Here is a 12,946-nt window from a genome sequence, read left to right on the forward strand (position 1 = left end):
AGCTCAACGCCCGCGCGTGCTCCGCTCACAGAAGCCAGCTCAGCTCTGGCATTTCACTCCACAGCCACAATAGCTTGGACCTTGTCACCACACAAACGCTTCATGGAGTATTCTAGCACACCCAGAACAAATTGGAAAATAGAATGGTTTGGCACTGCATTTTGGCATTTGACAGAAAAGCATGGAAACTACATGAATCATGCCGCTTCAGCCTCAAGATCTGAGCTCCATATGCTCAGCGGTGCTATCAGCCCTGCAGAGAAGGCTTCCTGCAGCCAAGTCCTTCAAGGCTCAGAGGTCTTCTTCAAACACAAGCTACTCCTGGGCTGCATCCGAAAAACACAACTCCAGCATAGCAGTTGCCAGTTTCATAGTCCTCAAAGAATTATTTCAGGAGTTAACAGAAACAGTTACACACAAGACACATCTTTATAACTATCTTCAATGCAAAGCAGGCAGAATTTTACCTGATTTTGAGACAGTATCCCAAAACTCTGCATACATAACAAAATGTTACAGGTAGACACCAAGCACCTTTAATGCTTGCTTCTACCCAGCAGGCTACAATGGAAGCTACCAAAATAGCCTGTAGTTGCCCAGACAGCATCAGCACGCATTTGGTATCTTCATGAGAAAGATACTGGACATACCTTTTGGGATAGCCTAAAGCTGTAGAGGTCACTGCAGTCTTTGAGGTCAAACCCAGGAAGATGGGTATTTCAGCTCACCCCGCAAGCCATAATTCCCTACACCTGACTTTGCCCCAAGCCCTGTCACTCCTGCAGCATGCTTCAAAACTAAAACCATCTCGACAACAAGGTAGTACAGAGACATAGCACCAGGTGGGAAAATCTCCAGAAGTTCATCCCCTTACATACCCTGTGTGATATGCTCCTAAATTAAGGTATTCTGTATTAATTTGGATTAGTAGTAAGAATCCATAGTATGCACTTCATCACTTCTTTTCTAGTTAAAGATTTTACATATAGGTTCAACTTCATGCGTATTGATGGTATTAACACAAACTAACATCCCTCCTAGATTTTTACTACAGGTTTACCCTGTATCTTTCAATCATTTTTTATATTCAGTAACCCATACCAAAAATAGCCTTCCTTGAATCTCACATTTCCATCCAAAATGAAATCACATTCCCTTTTTTGCTAGCAACTGCAGATGAATGTTGAAGCTCAAAGAGTTGCTTCTGTTTTCATACACTTCTTAAGTGACGAATTCTTTAAGACTACTCTTAGTGACATTCGTAAAAGCAGACCTGCTTGCCCCCTGCCTCCCGAGGAACAGCCGGTTAGATCAAGCCTCTCTCCTCAGCACTTTTGTCACTGCATTGTCCTCTACCAGCATTTATACTGCTTCAAGACAACTAGCATCTAGGCAAGAGCCAAGCAAGTATCCCTCTTTCTCCCCCTCTTCACAGGGACAGGTGATTAACTTTTCTATTTTTAGTTATTAGGAGGCTGTTCTACAAAGACTGCCCTAGAGACCCCTTTCAATTGCTCAAATGTACCTCAAACTAGGAGTACAAATGCTCAAAGGCCCTGGTACAAACATCCACTGACTGCAGAAGGAACCAAAGCTGGAGTCTGTCAAAGGTTTCTTACTGGCTCCAAGAAACCCTGGTTTAAAACAGGATGACATGGCACAGCTGCCTGCCACAAAGCAACACCCACGTGCTTTTGTTAAATCGGAGCGACCAAGGCAGGACACGGCAAAGCAAACTCCAGGAGGCTGGCTGTGCAGCAGAGAACACAATAGCAGGATTTCTAGGATTATCGTAGACCAAAGGGCTGAAAGATGGTCTTCCCAACTGATTTGTCACATATTCATTCCCCTCCCCTCCTGACATTAGCTGTAAGAAAGCTAATTAGCTCCTTCAAAGAAAGGGGAAAAAATATACAAAGTCAACTTACACATACCAGCATTAGATGAAGCAGAAAAGTGTTCACTAAGGCTGAGCATTAGGAGATACTTTCAACAACACAATGAAATTAAAATATGGGAAACAGACCTCTGACTTATTAGGGACATTCTAAGTACTTTCAGGAAAGTGACTTTTTCCCCCTACAGGTGGAAGACAAAATTAACTCTAGCAGGACTCCTAAGTACCTCAAGGGTATCTCTGATTTGAGTCCCATCAGTGAAATTTGGTCTGTGGCCCACAGCAGGGTAACAATCCCAAGAGACCCCTCAGCCTTCTGGTTCCTTACAATAACCCCTTGAGTGCAGAAGCCAGCGTGAATAACCTGAGAAATGTCCTACTGGAATACAGAAAGAAAAGAAAGCAGGCCTCACATTACTCCAAAAGCTCTTGTTCCATCATACCTCACAGCATGACATTGATCTGAACGCGTGGCTGCAAATACAGCTTGGAGGAATAGAAACATGCAATATCCAGACACTGCTTGAGCAATTTCCCCCGCATTTGGTTGTCTAGGAAGACACCAAGCCTACAACCTGAACTGCTCCTCCAGCTCTTAAGTTTAAGTGGGAAGAGCAGCAGCGGCCACACAAGCCTGGAAACAGGGCCTGAAGGCAGCACTGTGAGCAGTGGTGACGAACCCAGGCTAACCGTAAGACTGCATCCCACAAGATGCTGCCCACAGCCCGAGCGGCCAAGGCGCAGACAGAAGGGCCAGCAGTGCTCCCTCCTGTAGGGACCAGTGAGAAACCAGGGCCTGAGGGCAGAGCCACGGCCCCAGGTCACCCCACAGCACCACTCCTTACTACCACCCCTCGCTCCAACGCGTCTGCTCACACAAGCGGATCTCTGCTGGGAGGCCCGAGAGCAGCGATGAAGGGCCCTCAGCCCCCAGCAACTCCAGGCCCCCTCTCCTCCTTCCCCGACCACCACACACACCCCATGATCCCTCCTCTCCTTCACCAGGCGGGGCAGGGAGGGCTGAAGGCATCCAAAGCCGCCATCCTCCCCACCAGCCCAAGGGGCGCCCAGCAGCAGCTCCAGCCTCTTCTCCAGCGGGAAGCATCACGATGCCTGCAACAGCCAGAGCTGCAAACCCAGCAGCTCCACCTTCCAGGCAGATGGAATGACACGAAGCTTTAGGTTGCCTGCTGTAGAAGGGAACGATACAATTCGGCACCCAAATCAGCTTATTCAGAGGCCACCACACACCTCATCGGAGAAGCCTAGGGTTACTCGTTATGAAGCTCCTGCAAGGACAATACTCTTTAGACAGAAGACTTGGATTTTATGGGTAGCTTGAATATCACAGTATGCGTTACATTCAGTACTGAAATAAAACAAGCTAAACCATCATCAAGTGGATGTTAACAGGCAAGTGTATCTTCTCACCATGCTCTAAAATAAAGAAACTTAACCCAAAGCCTCTGCAAGCCTGCACTCAGGGAAAGGGACAGCCTGTTCAAAGTGCTGTGTTCAGCTCAAGAACCCCGCTCCCAGCTCCAGTGAAACACCACTGGGTTACGCTGCCACAACAGGGCCCCCTCCTCTTCAACACAGGTCACACCGTGCAGGAATACACCGGTTAGAACAATACCTGCTGCAAGAGTCATCCCTCTAACCAAAAACGAATAAATAAACACAGCTGCAGCTTTACTTACACCAACTGCACTTGTAGGTCACTGGAACACTGCTTTGCAATAACCCCGAGCACAGCGCAGTAACAGCAGCCGCCACAGGCCATGCACTAAGGCAGCAAAAGGAGGGGTCGCAGCCCAGCCTGAAAGCTGGGGTACCACTGCGACAGCCACACCACTGATGCACGGGCACGCAGGGGTTCACGGATCCCAGCAAATGGGGCATTATTTCTTACTGCTACAGGTCAGTGAGTGCTTCAAGACAGCAAGCACTACATCGCCAGGAGCAGCAGCCCCTTGCTGTTAGCACCTCGCTCCTGCCGTGCACAAAGCTCCCCCGTCCATCAGCAGTACCTCAATGAATGGCACTGGGGAACGTGTTCCAGTTAAATGGAGGAAGCTAAAAAAGAGGAAATAAAGCAGTTCTCTGGAGACCTGGCCCAAAACGTACACTATCAAATCAGGGCCGAGGGGAGAGGGTGAGAGGAAGAGTGGGGTGCTCTTGCAAGCAGCAGCAGCTCTCCAGATGGCAAGCCCTTGGCAAGGCATTAAGGAAGAAGGGCCAAGTCACCTGCTCGCTGCAGCCTTCTCCCCCTGCCTGCATCCACACCGAGCCACCTCCCTGCCAGCCAAAACGTGCCCATCAGTCCCTGAATGCCCACAGGACTTGGGCCCAGCCTCCCCGTCTGCCCCAACAGGACCTTGCAGCGGCGCAGGCTCAAACCCCATACACTTTGGCTAGCATGAAGCCCTGCATGTGCCTACTGAGCCCAGTGAGCTCTGCCCACCGCTCTCCAGCAGGAGTGCCGCTTGGATGGCTGCTCCAACCACACAGCTACCACCACGCCGATGGGAACTGTCAGCACTGAGACTCCTGTCCCTCTGCAGATGGGTCAACTGCATCAGAAGCACTGGAGGAAGTGGAGCGACAGCTGGCAAGCAGGACATTCACAGGAGCCTTGCTTCCTTGGGCAAAACACAGCGTAAGGTCTACAAGAGATGATGTGACCTTAGTGCAAGTTGCCCCTAGGTGGCAGAAGGATGTAAAAAGCCCCAAAAAGTCCATGAGAAAAAAAAAAAGGGGGAGCTGCTTGGCTACAGCTGCCTGGCACACACTGAGAGGACAGACCCAAGGGACACTGTGTGTGTCTGGGGGCTTGCAGCAGGAAGCATTTCTTCCAGCAGGTAGCTCTGGGGGAATTGCTTAATGTCTTTTTGTCCTTTTTCTTATTTTAATTCTTTTTACTCCATAGGTCACCACATAAAGCTTGTAGATCTGCAGTAAGCAGTACTCATCATCAATCTTATTTGCCTTTAAAACCACGGCCCTCTGCCTTGAAGAATAGCTGCTCGTGTTAAATAACGGCAGTAAGTCTAGTTACCAAGTGCCGGGAACAGCTCGTATAGACAACAAAGAAGGAACGCTCTTCCCTTTACTTCTCCCCAGAGAAAACACCTTGCTAAGAAGTGCCTCCCAAAAGGCCAGCGCAGCTTTCTGACCTCTCTACTACTCCTCTCCTGTTTAAAATCCAAGAGTAAACAATGCATGAAAGTAGCATTAATCATTGCAGAACATTTTAAAAAAACAGAGGGAAAACTTTCCCAGACCCAGTGGATGTGAAGACAAGCCACAAAGGACTGCAGACCAGCCAGAGCAAACTCTGTAAAGCCCCAAGTTGCACTCACCCAGCTTGGGGCAAGGGGCAGCAGCCACAAGCCCATGGGCTGGGATAAAAAGATGAAGCCAGGCCGCCAGCAGCGGCACATGGCAGGAAGGCGAGCACAAGGTTCAGACAACACGAAGGAGGAGCAGCACGGGCTGTCAAGCCCTGAACAACCTGCTGCGACACCGGGGGGCCGCCCCTCCTGGAGAGGGGGTTAAGACAGGGACTGCTGAGGTCACCTCCAGCCCCAGTGACCCCATCAGCTCCAGGCAGTTTGCTCCAGCCATGCACTGCTGGACTCTTAACCCTGAGCTGACATTTACTAACCTTTTTCCTTCCATATACTCTCAAGGTAGTTAGCTGGCTCTGCTCTGGGCTTCAAGCAGTACTGGTTTGTGCCTTTCGGGCACCGACACACATCGGTTTTACATCCTCCTCCTCAGGGATTGGTACCAGGACACGTTCACACGCAAAGGCTGCAGCACTAAATCACCTCTGCTCCTGCCCTCCTCCACTAACAAGGAAGAAACCTGGTGAGAGGTGTGTCACGGCCTGGCAGACAGCAACGGAGCAACCGCACAGAGACACAGCAGATGCAGAAGTTAATGGAGCTACTGATGAGTCTTTGAAAAGAGAGCCACGATTTAAATTATTAAAGCAGTCAAACCTTTAATGAAGTTGGTTATAGCCTCATCCTAAGACTAAAGGAAACTACCTCCCGGTTCGTCAGCACCAGGATTTCTAAGCAGTGTTTGAGCCCTGTAATTCAGGCACTTTTTATGCTACGTTTACATAGTGCTAAAAGCCACAATTTACCGGAGTAATGCCACATGTAACTTGAAACTGGAGTTCACAGCTCTGTAAAACACAATCCAGACGGTCACGTCTCCGCCAAACTGCGACACTTCTGAGTCCACGTTGACTACACTTGGAACGTTAGCATGCAGAATTGGCAGTGAAGCTCTTTCCTTAGAGCAAAGACAAGAGGAGTAGGTGGGTTCAAGCTTAGTACTGTCTTTAAAAAGGAAGTTTCAGTGGTATTATGTTAGAGATCCCATCGGCAGTATAATTTGCTTCTAAGTGCCTTCTGTAGCTAGCAGGATACATGAAATGTTTAAGATGCCTGTCCCACAAGATCAATTTGATGTATGGGGAATACCTGAAGACTCCCCAAGCAGCATGAATTTGGCCAGATCAGACACACCAGGCTGAGAATGCATTCACCTGAACAGAGAGGTGCAAACTCTGCCGCCCTCCTCAGAGCTCTTTAAAAGAACTTTCTGATGTTTTTACTCACCTGACTAGATTGAGGGATCTTGGTAAAGTGTCTCAAAGACAGACCCAAGAGAAGTACCTAGGAAACTTAACTCAGAAGAGACAGAATGCAATCTGGTACTCCTGAGAGGTGACCTTGAAAAGGATATTGCATGCAGGAAAGCGAAGACCTCCAACACTATCACGATATATGAAGATGACTTGAAAAAGGACTTCAGAGAGACTGGGTACATTAAGTCTGACCTTCTCTGTTCTTTCTGGAAAACTTCTGTAGGAGCACCAGCTGCTTCTCAGCTCTTGCACTCTTACTGAAGGGTCAGGATCTTTTAAGAACAGCATTTTAGAACAACTGATTCGTGTACATATACACACACACACATATATATAGACAACGAGAGGCTGGTAGGGGAGGAGTTAAGGCACTCTGGCCAGGAGTCCCTTTCTTCCCTGCTCATTCTCTTCACTGTCTCTTGATTCTTGCAGAGTCATTATTTCACTAGTTATTCAAGCATTACACGGTCACCTCAGAAATTCAGCTCTCTCCTACCTAAACTTCAAACACACAGAGAAAGGTTTTTCACACAAACTTTTCTGTCCCTCATTAGCTTTATGAAGCAAAAGACTAGCAGAGACAAACTGCCCTGCACCTTTACCCAGCTCAACATTTTTTAAGCTACCTTTTTGTATCATTACCCTTTATCTGTCTGTTCCTTCACCATTCCATGTGGATAGAGCTTATGATGCTGGCGCCAGGAGGATGCCCTCCTCCGTAAAAGGACTAACAGACCTGGCTCTGAGAGCTTGAGGCCTTCTTCCCTCATTGGCCTGGGCTGCAGCATCCAGTTCCCAGCAGCTCAATTTCTGCCCTATGCAAATGAAAGAACTAAACATACACAGTAACACCGCTGTGGACATAAAAGGCATCTTGCAGATTTAAGGAAACTGCCCCCAAGCCTACCCTCTCCACAGAGAACTGAAACAAACACTGTGCAGAGGGAAAACGTGCACGTTGCTGGCTACAGACTGCTTGGAAAGTTTTGGGGGCTTCCCCCCCTTTCTTTTTTCCTTTTTCTGAAGGAGATCAGGTTTGTGGTGGCAAACCCAGGAATCACCAGATATAAGGTATTAGCACCCAGTGCTCAGTCCTGTCACATTAGGCACTACACAAAACAGAGCAGTCTGAAAATACACTACAGGCTGAGCTACACCATCAGAGGAGCAAAGTTAGCAGAGAGAGGTGACTACTGCCCACGTGCTGCAGGCGAGGAGGATCTCCAGCTTGGCACAGAACAAGGAGTGCCAGAAAAGGCCTGGGGGTGCAGGAAGGTGCCTTGGGCAGGACACACGCGGCTCAGGCAGCACTGCCTTGCAGGAACACAAGGCAGCCACAGGCTCATAGCCACGGGGGGGGGGAGCTGCAACATGATTAAGACAGATATTAAAGTGACTCTTGTACCAGCAGAGGAGAGCTGACAACAGATGTTTTAGACCTTGTATTCATGAAGTGTCTGGAAAAATGGAAGAAGCAGCTAAGACAGCGCAGGTTATAGATCTAATTGGGAAGAAAAAAAACCTTGTGAACTTGTTACTAGAGAAAAGATCAGCTACTTCTAGGGGGCAAAGGCTTGAGTTGGGATCTGGACCACCAGGGAGGCAGGCGCAGATAAGATTAAGAAGAACAGATGGATCTGAAGAATCAGTACAGAGGCACAGCTGAGGCGCTTCACAACGGTAGTCAAGAATTGTTTGGGAAATACATGAACCTCCTGGAACCCGCTCTAGAAACCTGCCCAGGCCTTTAAGTCTCCAGAAAGAGCCAGCATGTCTTTCTGGTAGCACTACACCTTTCTCACGAGGCACCCCGGAAGGCTGGGAGGTGCACAACACCCCCTCCTTCAGCACGTTACAGACACCGAAAGGCCACCGGCGTCTCACAACTCTCCTTTCCGCAACTGTAAGACAAAAAAAGCATTTCGTGCCCGCCGAGGGAGCCTGCAGGAAGCCAGGCGGTGCCAGCCCCCAGCAAGACCCGGGGCCCGCGTCCCGGCCGGCACTCCCAGCCGCCCAGCTCCAGCCGGCGGGGGCACGGCAGGGCCGCCCCGCAGGGCCCGGCAGCTCCCCGCCGCCCCGGGGCACGGCGTGACCTTGCGGCGGGGCTGGGGCAAGGAGGGCCGGGGGCCGAGGGCCGTCCCCGCTCTGCTCTGCGCCGAGGCTGCCCCGGCCCGAGCCTCCCCGGCCCCGTGGCGGGGCTGGGCCCGGAGCCCCCCGAGCCCCCCGCGGCCTCGCCCGGCGGCAGGAGGCGCCCCCCCCGCCCCCGGCAGGGCTCTCACCGGAGATACTGCGCGCACAGCAGGCTCATCCTCCGCCGCTCAGCCGCCGCCGCCGCGCCGCCCCGCCGCGGCTCTCACAGGCCGGGCCGGCCCCACGCCCCCAGGCCGCCGCCGCTGCCGCCGCCGCCTCCGGCCGCCGCCGCCATCTTCCCGTGCAGGGCCGCGGGGAGGGGCGGGAGGGGAGGGGCCGGGGGCCGCGCTCCGGCCGGGCACGGGCCGCACCGGGAGGAGGAGCTGGAGCCGGAGCCGCCGCCGCTTCAGGTGCGGGTGCGGGTGCAGCCGCCGCACGGCTCCGTCCCGTCCCGTCCCCGCCGCCCCTCCGGGCCCTCCCGCCCCGCCGGCCGCACTTCCGGGCCCGGCCCCGCCGCCACTTCCGGCGGCGCCACCGGCAAAGCCTTCCCCGCGCCTTGCCCCCCCTTTCCCCTGAATGGCGGCCGCCGATTGGCTGCCCCGCTGCTATGGCAACCCCCGGAGGGGAGGGGGCCGAGCGGGCTGTCGCCATGGCAACCGCGGCGCCGGCCCAGCGCGGCCACCGATCTCCTCAGCGAGCGGGCGGGCGGGCGGGCGGGGAGCTCGAGGCCCTGCCCCACGCCGACATATCGCGACTCAGTGTGTGTGCGCACACGGACGGGGCTTGCCTACAGCCGCCTCGCCACTGGGTTCGGGCCCAAACTGGGCTTTGCGCTGAGAAAGCACCCCCCTCACCACCACCACCCCCAGCGCAGCAGCCATTTGGCCGCCTGGGCCCGCCTGAGGCAGCGGGGCAGGAATGTGAGGGGGGAGCACGAAGCCACCGCGCAGCCACCGGGGCACCCGCAGGGGCAGGGCGCTGAGGGGCCGGCACGGGCTGCCCGCAGGAGCTGTGGATGCCCCGTCCCGGCCGGTGCTGGAGGCCCGGCTGGATGGGGCCTTGGCAAGGCCCCTGAGGACAAAGCACAAACTGTGTTTTGAAAACGAACCCCTCGTGTTTTGTTTTGTTTTCCAGGTTGAAAGGAGAACACCCTCGGGGAAGTGGTGTTCGTGTTGGAACAGAAGCCTCCTGAGATGACGGGATCGGTTTCCTGGTTTCCTGGCAGCTCCCAGTGCAGCACCCTGGGCAGGGCTTGGGGCTCTGCCTCCATCCCTCCTCTGCGTGGGCTCTTCCCTGCAGAGTGGGAACAAACTGGGCAGCACTGGGCAAACTGGGGCTGCTCTCACCTGCCCAGAGCTTACTCTGGGGTCCAGGGTCTGCGCCCCATCCCTTTGTCTGCCTCAGCCAAACCTTTCCACCTTTTTCCACCTCTTTAGCTAGACAGGAGCCCCTGCCAGAGGCTTCCTCTGAGGCAGAACAACACTGTACAGCATGACTATAGCACAGCCACCAAACTGCAAAGGGTACTCTGGAATGTCCTCTGCTTCCTGTACCCCATGGCAGCAAGGCCTTGGTGCTACCTGCACTGTTATTATGTAAATTAAAAGGTGACTGCAAGGACAATTTGATATATATTATTTTTTTAGCCAGCATTAGCACCGTGATGGACTTTATACAATGCAACTGGAGCACTGGCTTGTCTCTGTGACTCTGAGTGCACTTCTGAGCAGAACAGGTTGGGTCTGTCCAAACAGGAATTTTCAGTGCTGCCTCACCCTAAACTCAGCTTCTGCATGTGGATTCAAAGACAGAAGCTTAATTTGGGGTGTTTTGGCTGTGTGGCACATCCAGGGTGGCACATTCTGGCTTCCTGCAACATCTGTCCATCCCACGCACATGGGTCTCATCCCTCATGCCGCGTTGGGAAGAAGCAAGGAGTGGGCTGCATTGACTCAGTGGCTGTCTTTAGTCTTGTTCGAGTCCAGTTCACCTCAAAAGCCCCGAGAGAGTTGCATGGGGCAGAACTGATTCCTGAGTCTTGGGCAGCTTGCCACACTGGGGAACGAACAGCCCTGGTGTTTCTTATTAATTTCTACTCCAAATCTTTTTGGAGTCAAGGCTCCTTCCATTTAAGGAGGAGTCACAAGTCTATCTCCATTTAGTTTTATTCAAAGAGAGTTGTGATAAAGGTCTTATCTTCAAAGAAGCAGATTTCTCAGAGAGGTCAGAGCGTATTATAATTTTTATTGCTAATGAGTCAATAATTGTGGTCTACCATTTTATTAATTACATGGTACTGGGAAGGATTTGATCCACAGATGAGCCCGGTTGACCAGATAGCCCAAGAACGCAGTGAATAGCAATGTATCCTGGCTCTGCAACACAGTCAAAATGCTGAGGAGTGAAGGGATCCTGATCCCAAAAGTGAATCTGCTTGGCATCCTTCAGCAGCCTGAAACACTGCAGAGCCCAAGGTGTCCTTTTTGTGCGTGTAAACTCTCCCCGTTTTCACAAAGGCCACCTGCTGACTCCCCACCTCAGTATCAGACCTTGACTTGTGGATCTGTGAGACATCACACCGGGCTGCCGTTCCGGGTGAAAACCTGGGATCATGGAAAGCTGAGAGTACAGAGTGCAACAACCAGATGAGAAAACCCCAGATCCTCTGCCGATTTGGTGATTATTTCAATCTCAGTATTATGAATCTGGGAAATGAGCACTTGAAGCAATTGAAGAACTTGAAGGAAGAAACAAAGTATGAAGATACCTAAACAATCTTAATTTTGCCCTGTATCAGTCTCTCTCAGTAATTATGTTGCTGTTATTAAAATGTATTTGTTGTCATCCCAGATTTTATTACATGGGTTTTTAATCAGTGACATGTTAGTGACAAAAGCCTTGTCTTATCCTAATTATAGCCTTGTGGCTCCAAATACAGTCTATATGCAAAACTTTAGAAAATTTGAGTCTATATGGGTGTGTAAAGTCTTCATTGTTCCCTTGCAAATACCATTCCAGACAAAGAAAAAATGTGAGACAAAGAAAAAAAAAATGTAAAAATGCTGCATTCCTTAAAGAAATCCCTTTTAATCCTTGTAATTCAGAAAGTATCTAATGGATTTACTCTTAATTCTGACAGTGTGTGCTGCACGTTCTTGACAGAAGTACTTACACACTAAATAAAAGCCAAATCCCTCTTGGAAGGGAAGGACAAAGCCTCCATCTCGCAGCCCCTGCCTGCCCAGCTCAGAGCATAACTGTGCAGATCAATCCTGCACGGCCGAGCTGTAACCTCAGACAGAATCGGGGACGGAAAAGTGCCAGCAGAGCTGATTGCATCTGTGGCCAATGCTCAGCTGCTGCATATAAGCAGGAGAGAAATCTGCTACCAAGCTGACCTTCCCCCAGAGATAGCCTGACGAGGCAGTGTCACATCCCAGGAGTGCTGGGGATGTTTGCAGAGGTGGCTGCACCAGGCTCTTAGGTCCACGATCTCAATGCCCCCAAGGGCCCCCAGCAGCTTCACCCTACAGCACCCTGTGGCAGCTTTGTCCAGGCCACGAGCCATGCAGGGAGCAAAAGCTGTTGAGCTGGAGGAGGTGCTCAGTGGTTCTGCTCAGGAATCTTCAGACCTCGGCTGGAAGTCACTCTGTTCACTGGACAAGGGCCCTGCTCTCTCCTTCCTTGTTTGGATGGCCGTGTGTGACTTGGGGCACCAGAAAGGGACATCCCGCAGGCTGTCCCATCCTGTGTGGCCTCAAACCTACCATAGCTCTGGCAGCTCCCTCCAGCTCAGCCACGCTTGTGCCACAGCAGCTGCCCCTGTGCTTCTAGTTTGTGCGCTGTGTGGTCACTGTCACCAACTGGCTCAGCTTGGCTGTCTCCCTTATGCTTTGGATTAAGAAAAAATTGTGCTTGGAGCACCTCGCCTGAGCTTTAGTTTCTTTCCTGCGAAAGGAGGCAAGGCGCAGTGGAGTGAGGCGAGGAGCCCTGGGACCATCGCTGCCTGCGCTGTGCCCGGGCTGCAGCTGCTGCCTCTGCTAAAGGCGCCGAAGCATCTGCAGTGGGAAAGCAGCACCCCCGTCCCCCGGCAGCAGATGTAGGGCCATTCTCCCAGCGCCCTTCTCCCCTCCCGGCCACCGGGGGGAGGCTGCGGGAGGCGGCCCCGGCCCCGGCCCCGCCCCGGCCCCGCTCCCCCCCGCTCCGCCTCCGCCGCAACCGCACCGAGACACAAAAAAAGCGGCTGGGGCCGG

General features: G+C 52.3%; 1 protein-coding gene across 5 annotated transcripts in view; it reads right to left on the reverse strand.

Annotated features, from left to right (window-relative positions):
- The window catches only part of SMG7 (SMG7 nonsense mediated mRNA decay factor), a 47,434-nt gene extending 38,243 nt beyond the window's left edge, over positions 1-9,191 (reverse strand). For all 5 annotated transcript variants that reach the window (XM_084291123.1, XM_084291124.1, XM_084291125.1 and 2 more), the window contains exon 1: positions 8,843-9,191. In XM_084291123.1, the coding sequence (XP_084147249.1) occupies positions 8,843-8,871 (29 nt within the window). In that variant the 5' untranslated portion in view covers positions 8,872-9,191. The remainder of the gene's footprint in view (positions 1-8,842) is intronic.
- Between the last annotated feature and the right edge of the window lie 3,755 nt (positions 9,192-12,946).

Source organism: Netta rufina (genome assembly GCF_964035555.1).
Source record: "Netta rufina genome assembly, chromosome: 8".
Lineage (NCBI taxonomy): Eukaryota > Metazoa > Chordata > Aves > Anseriformes > Anatidae > Netta > Netta rufina.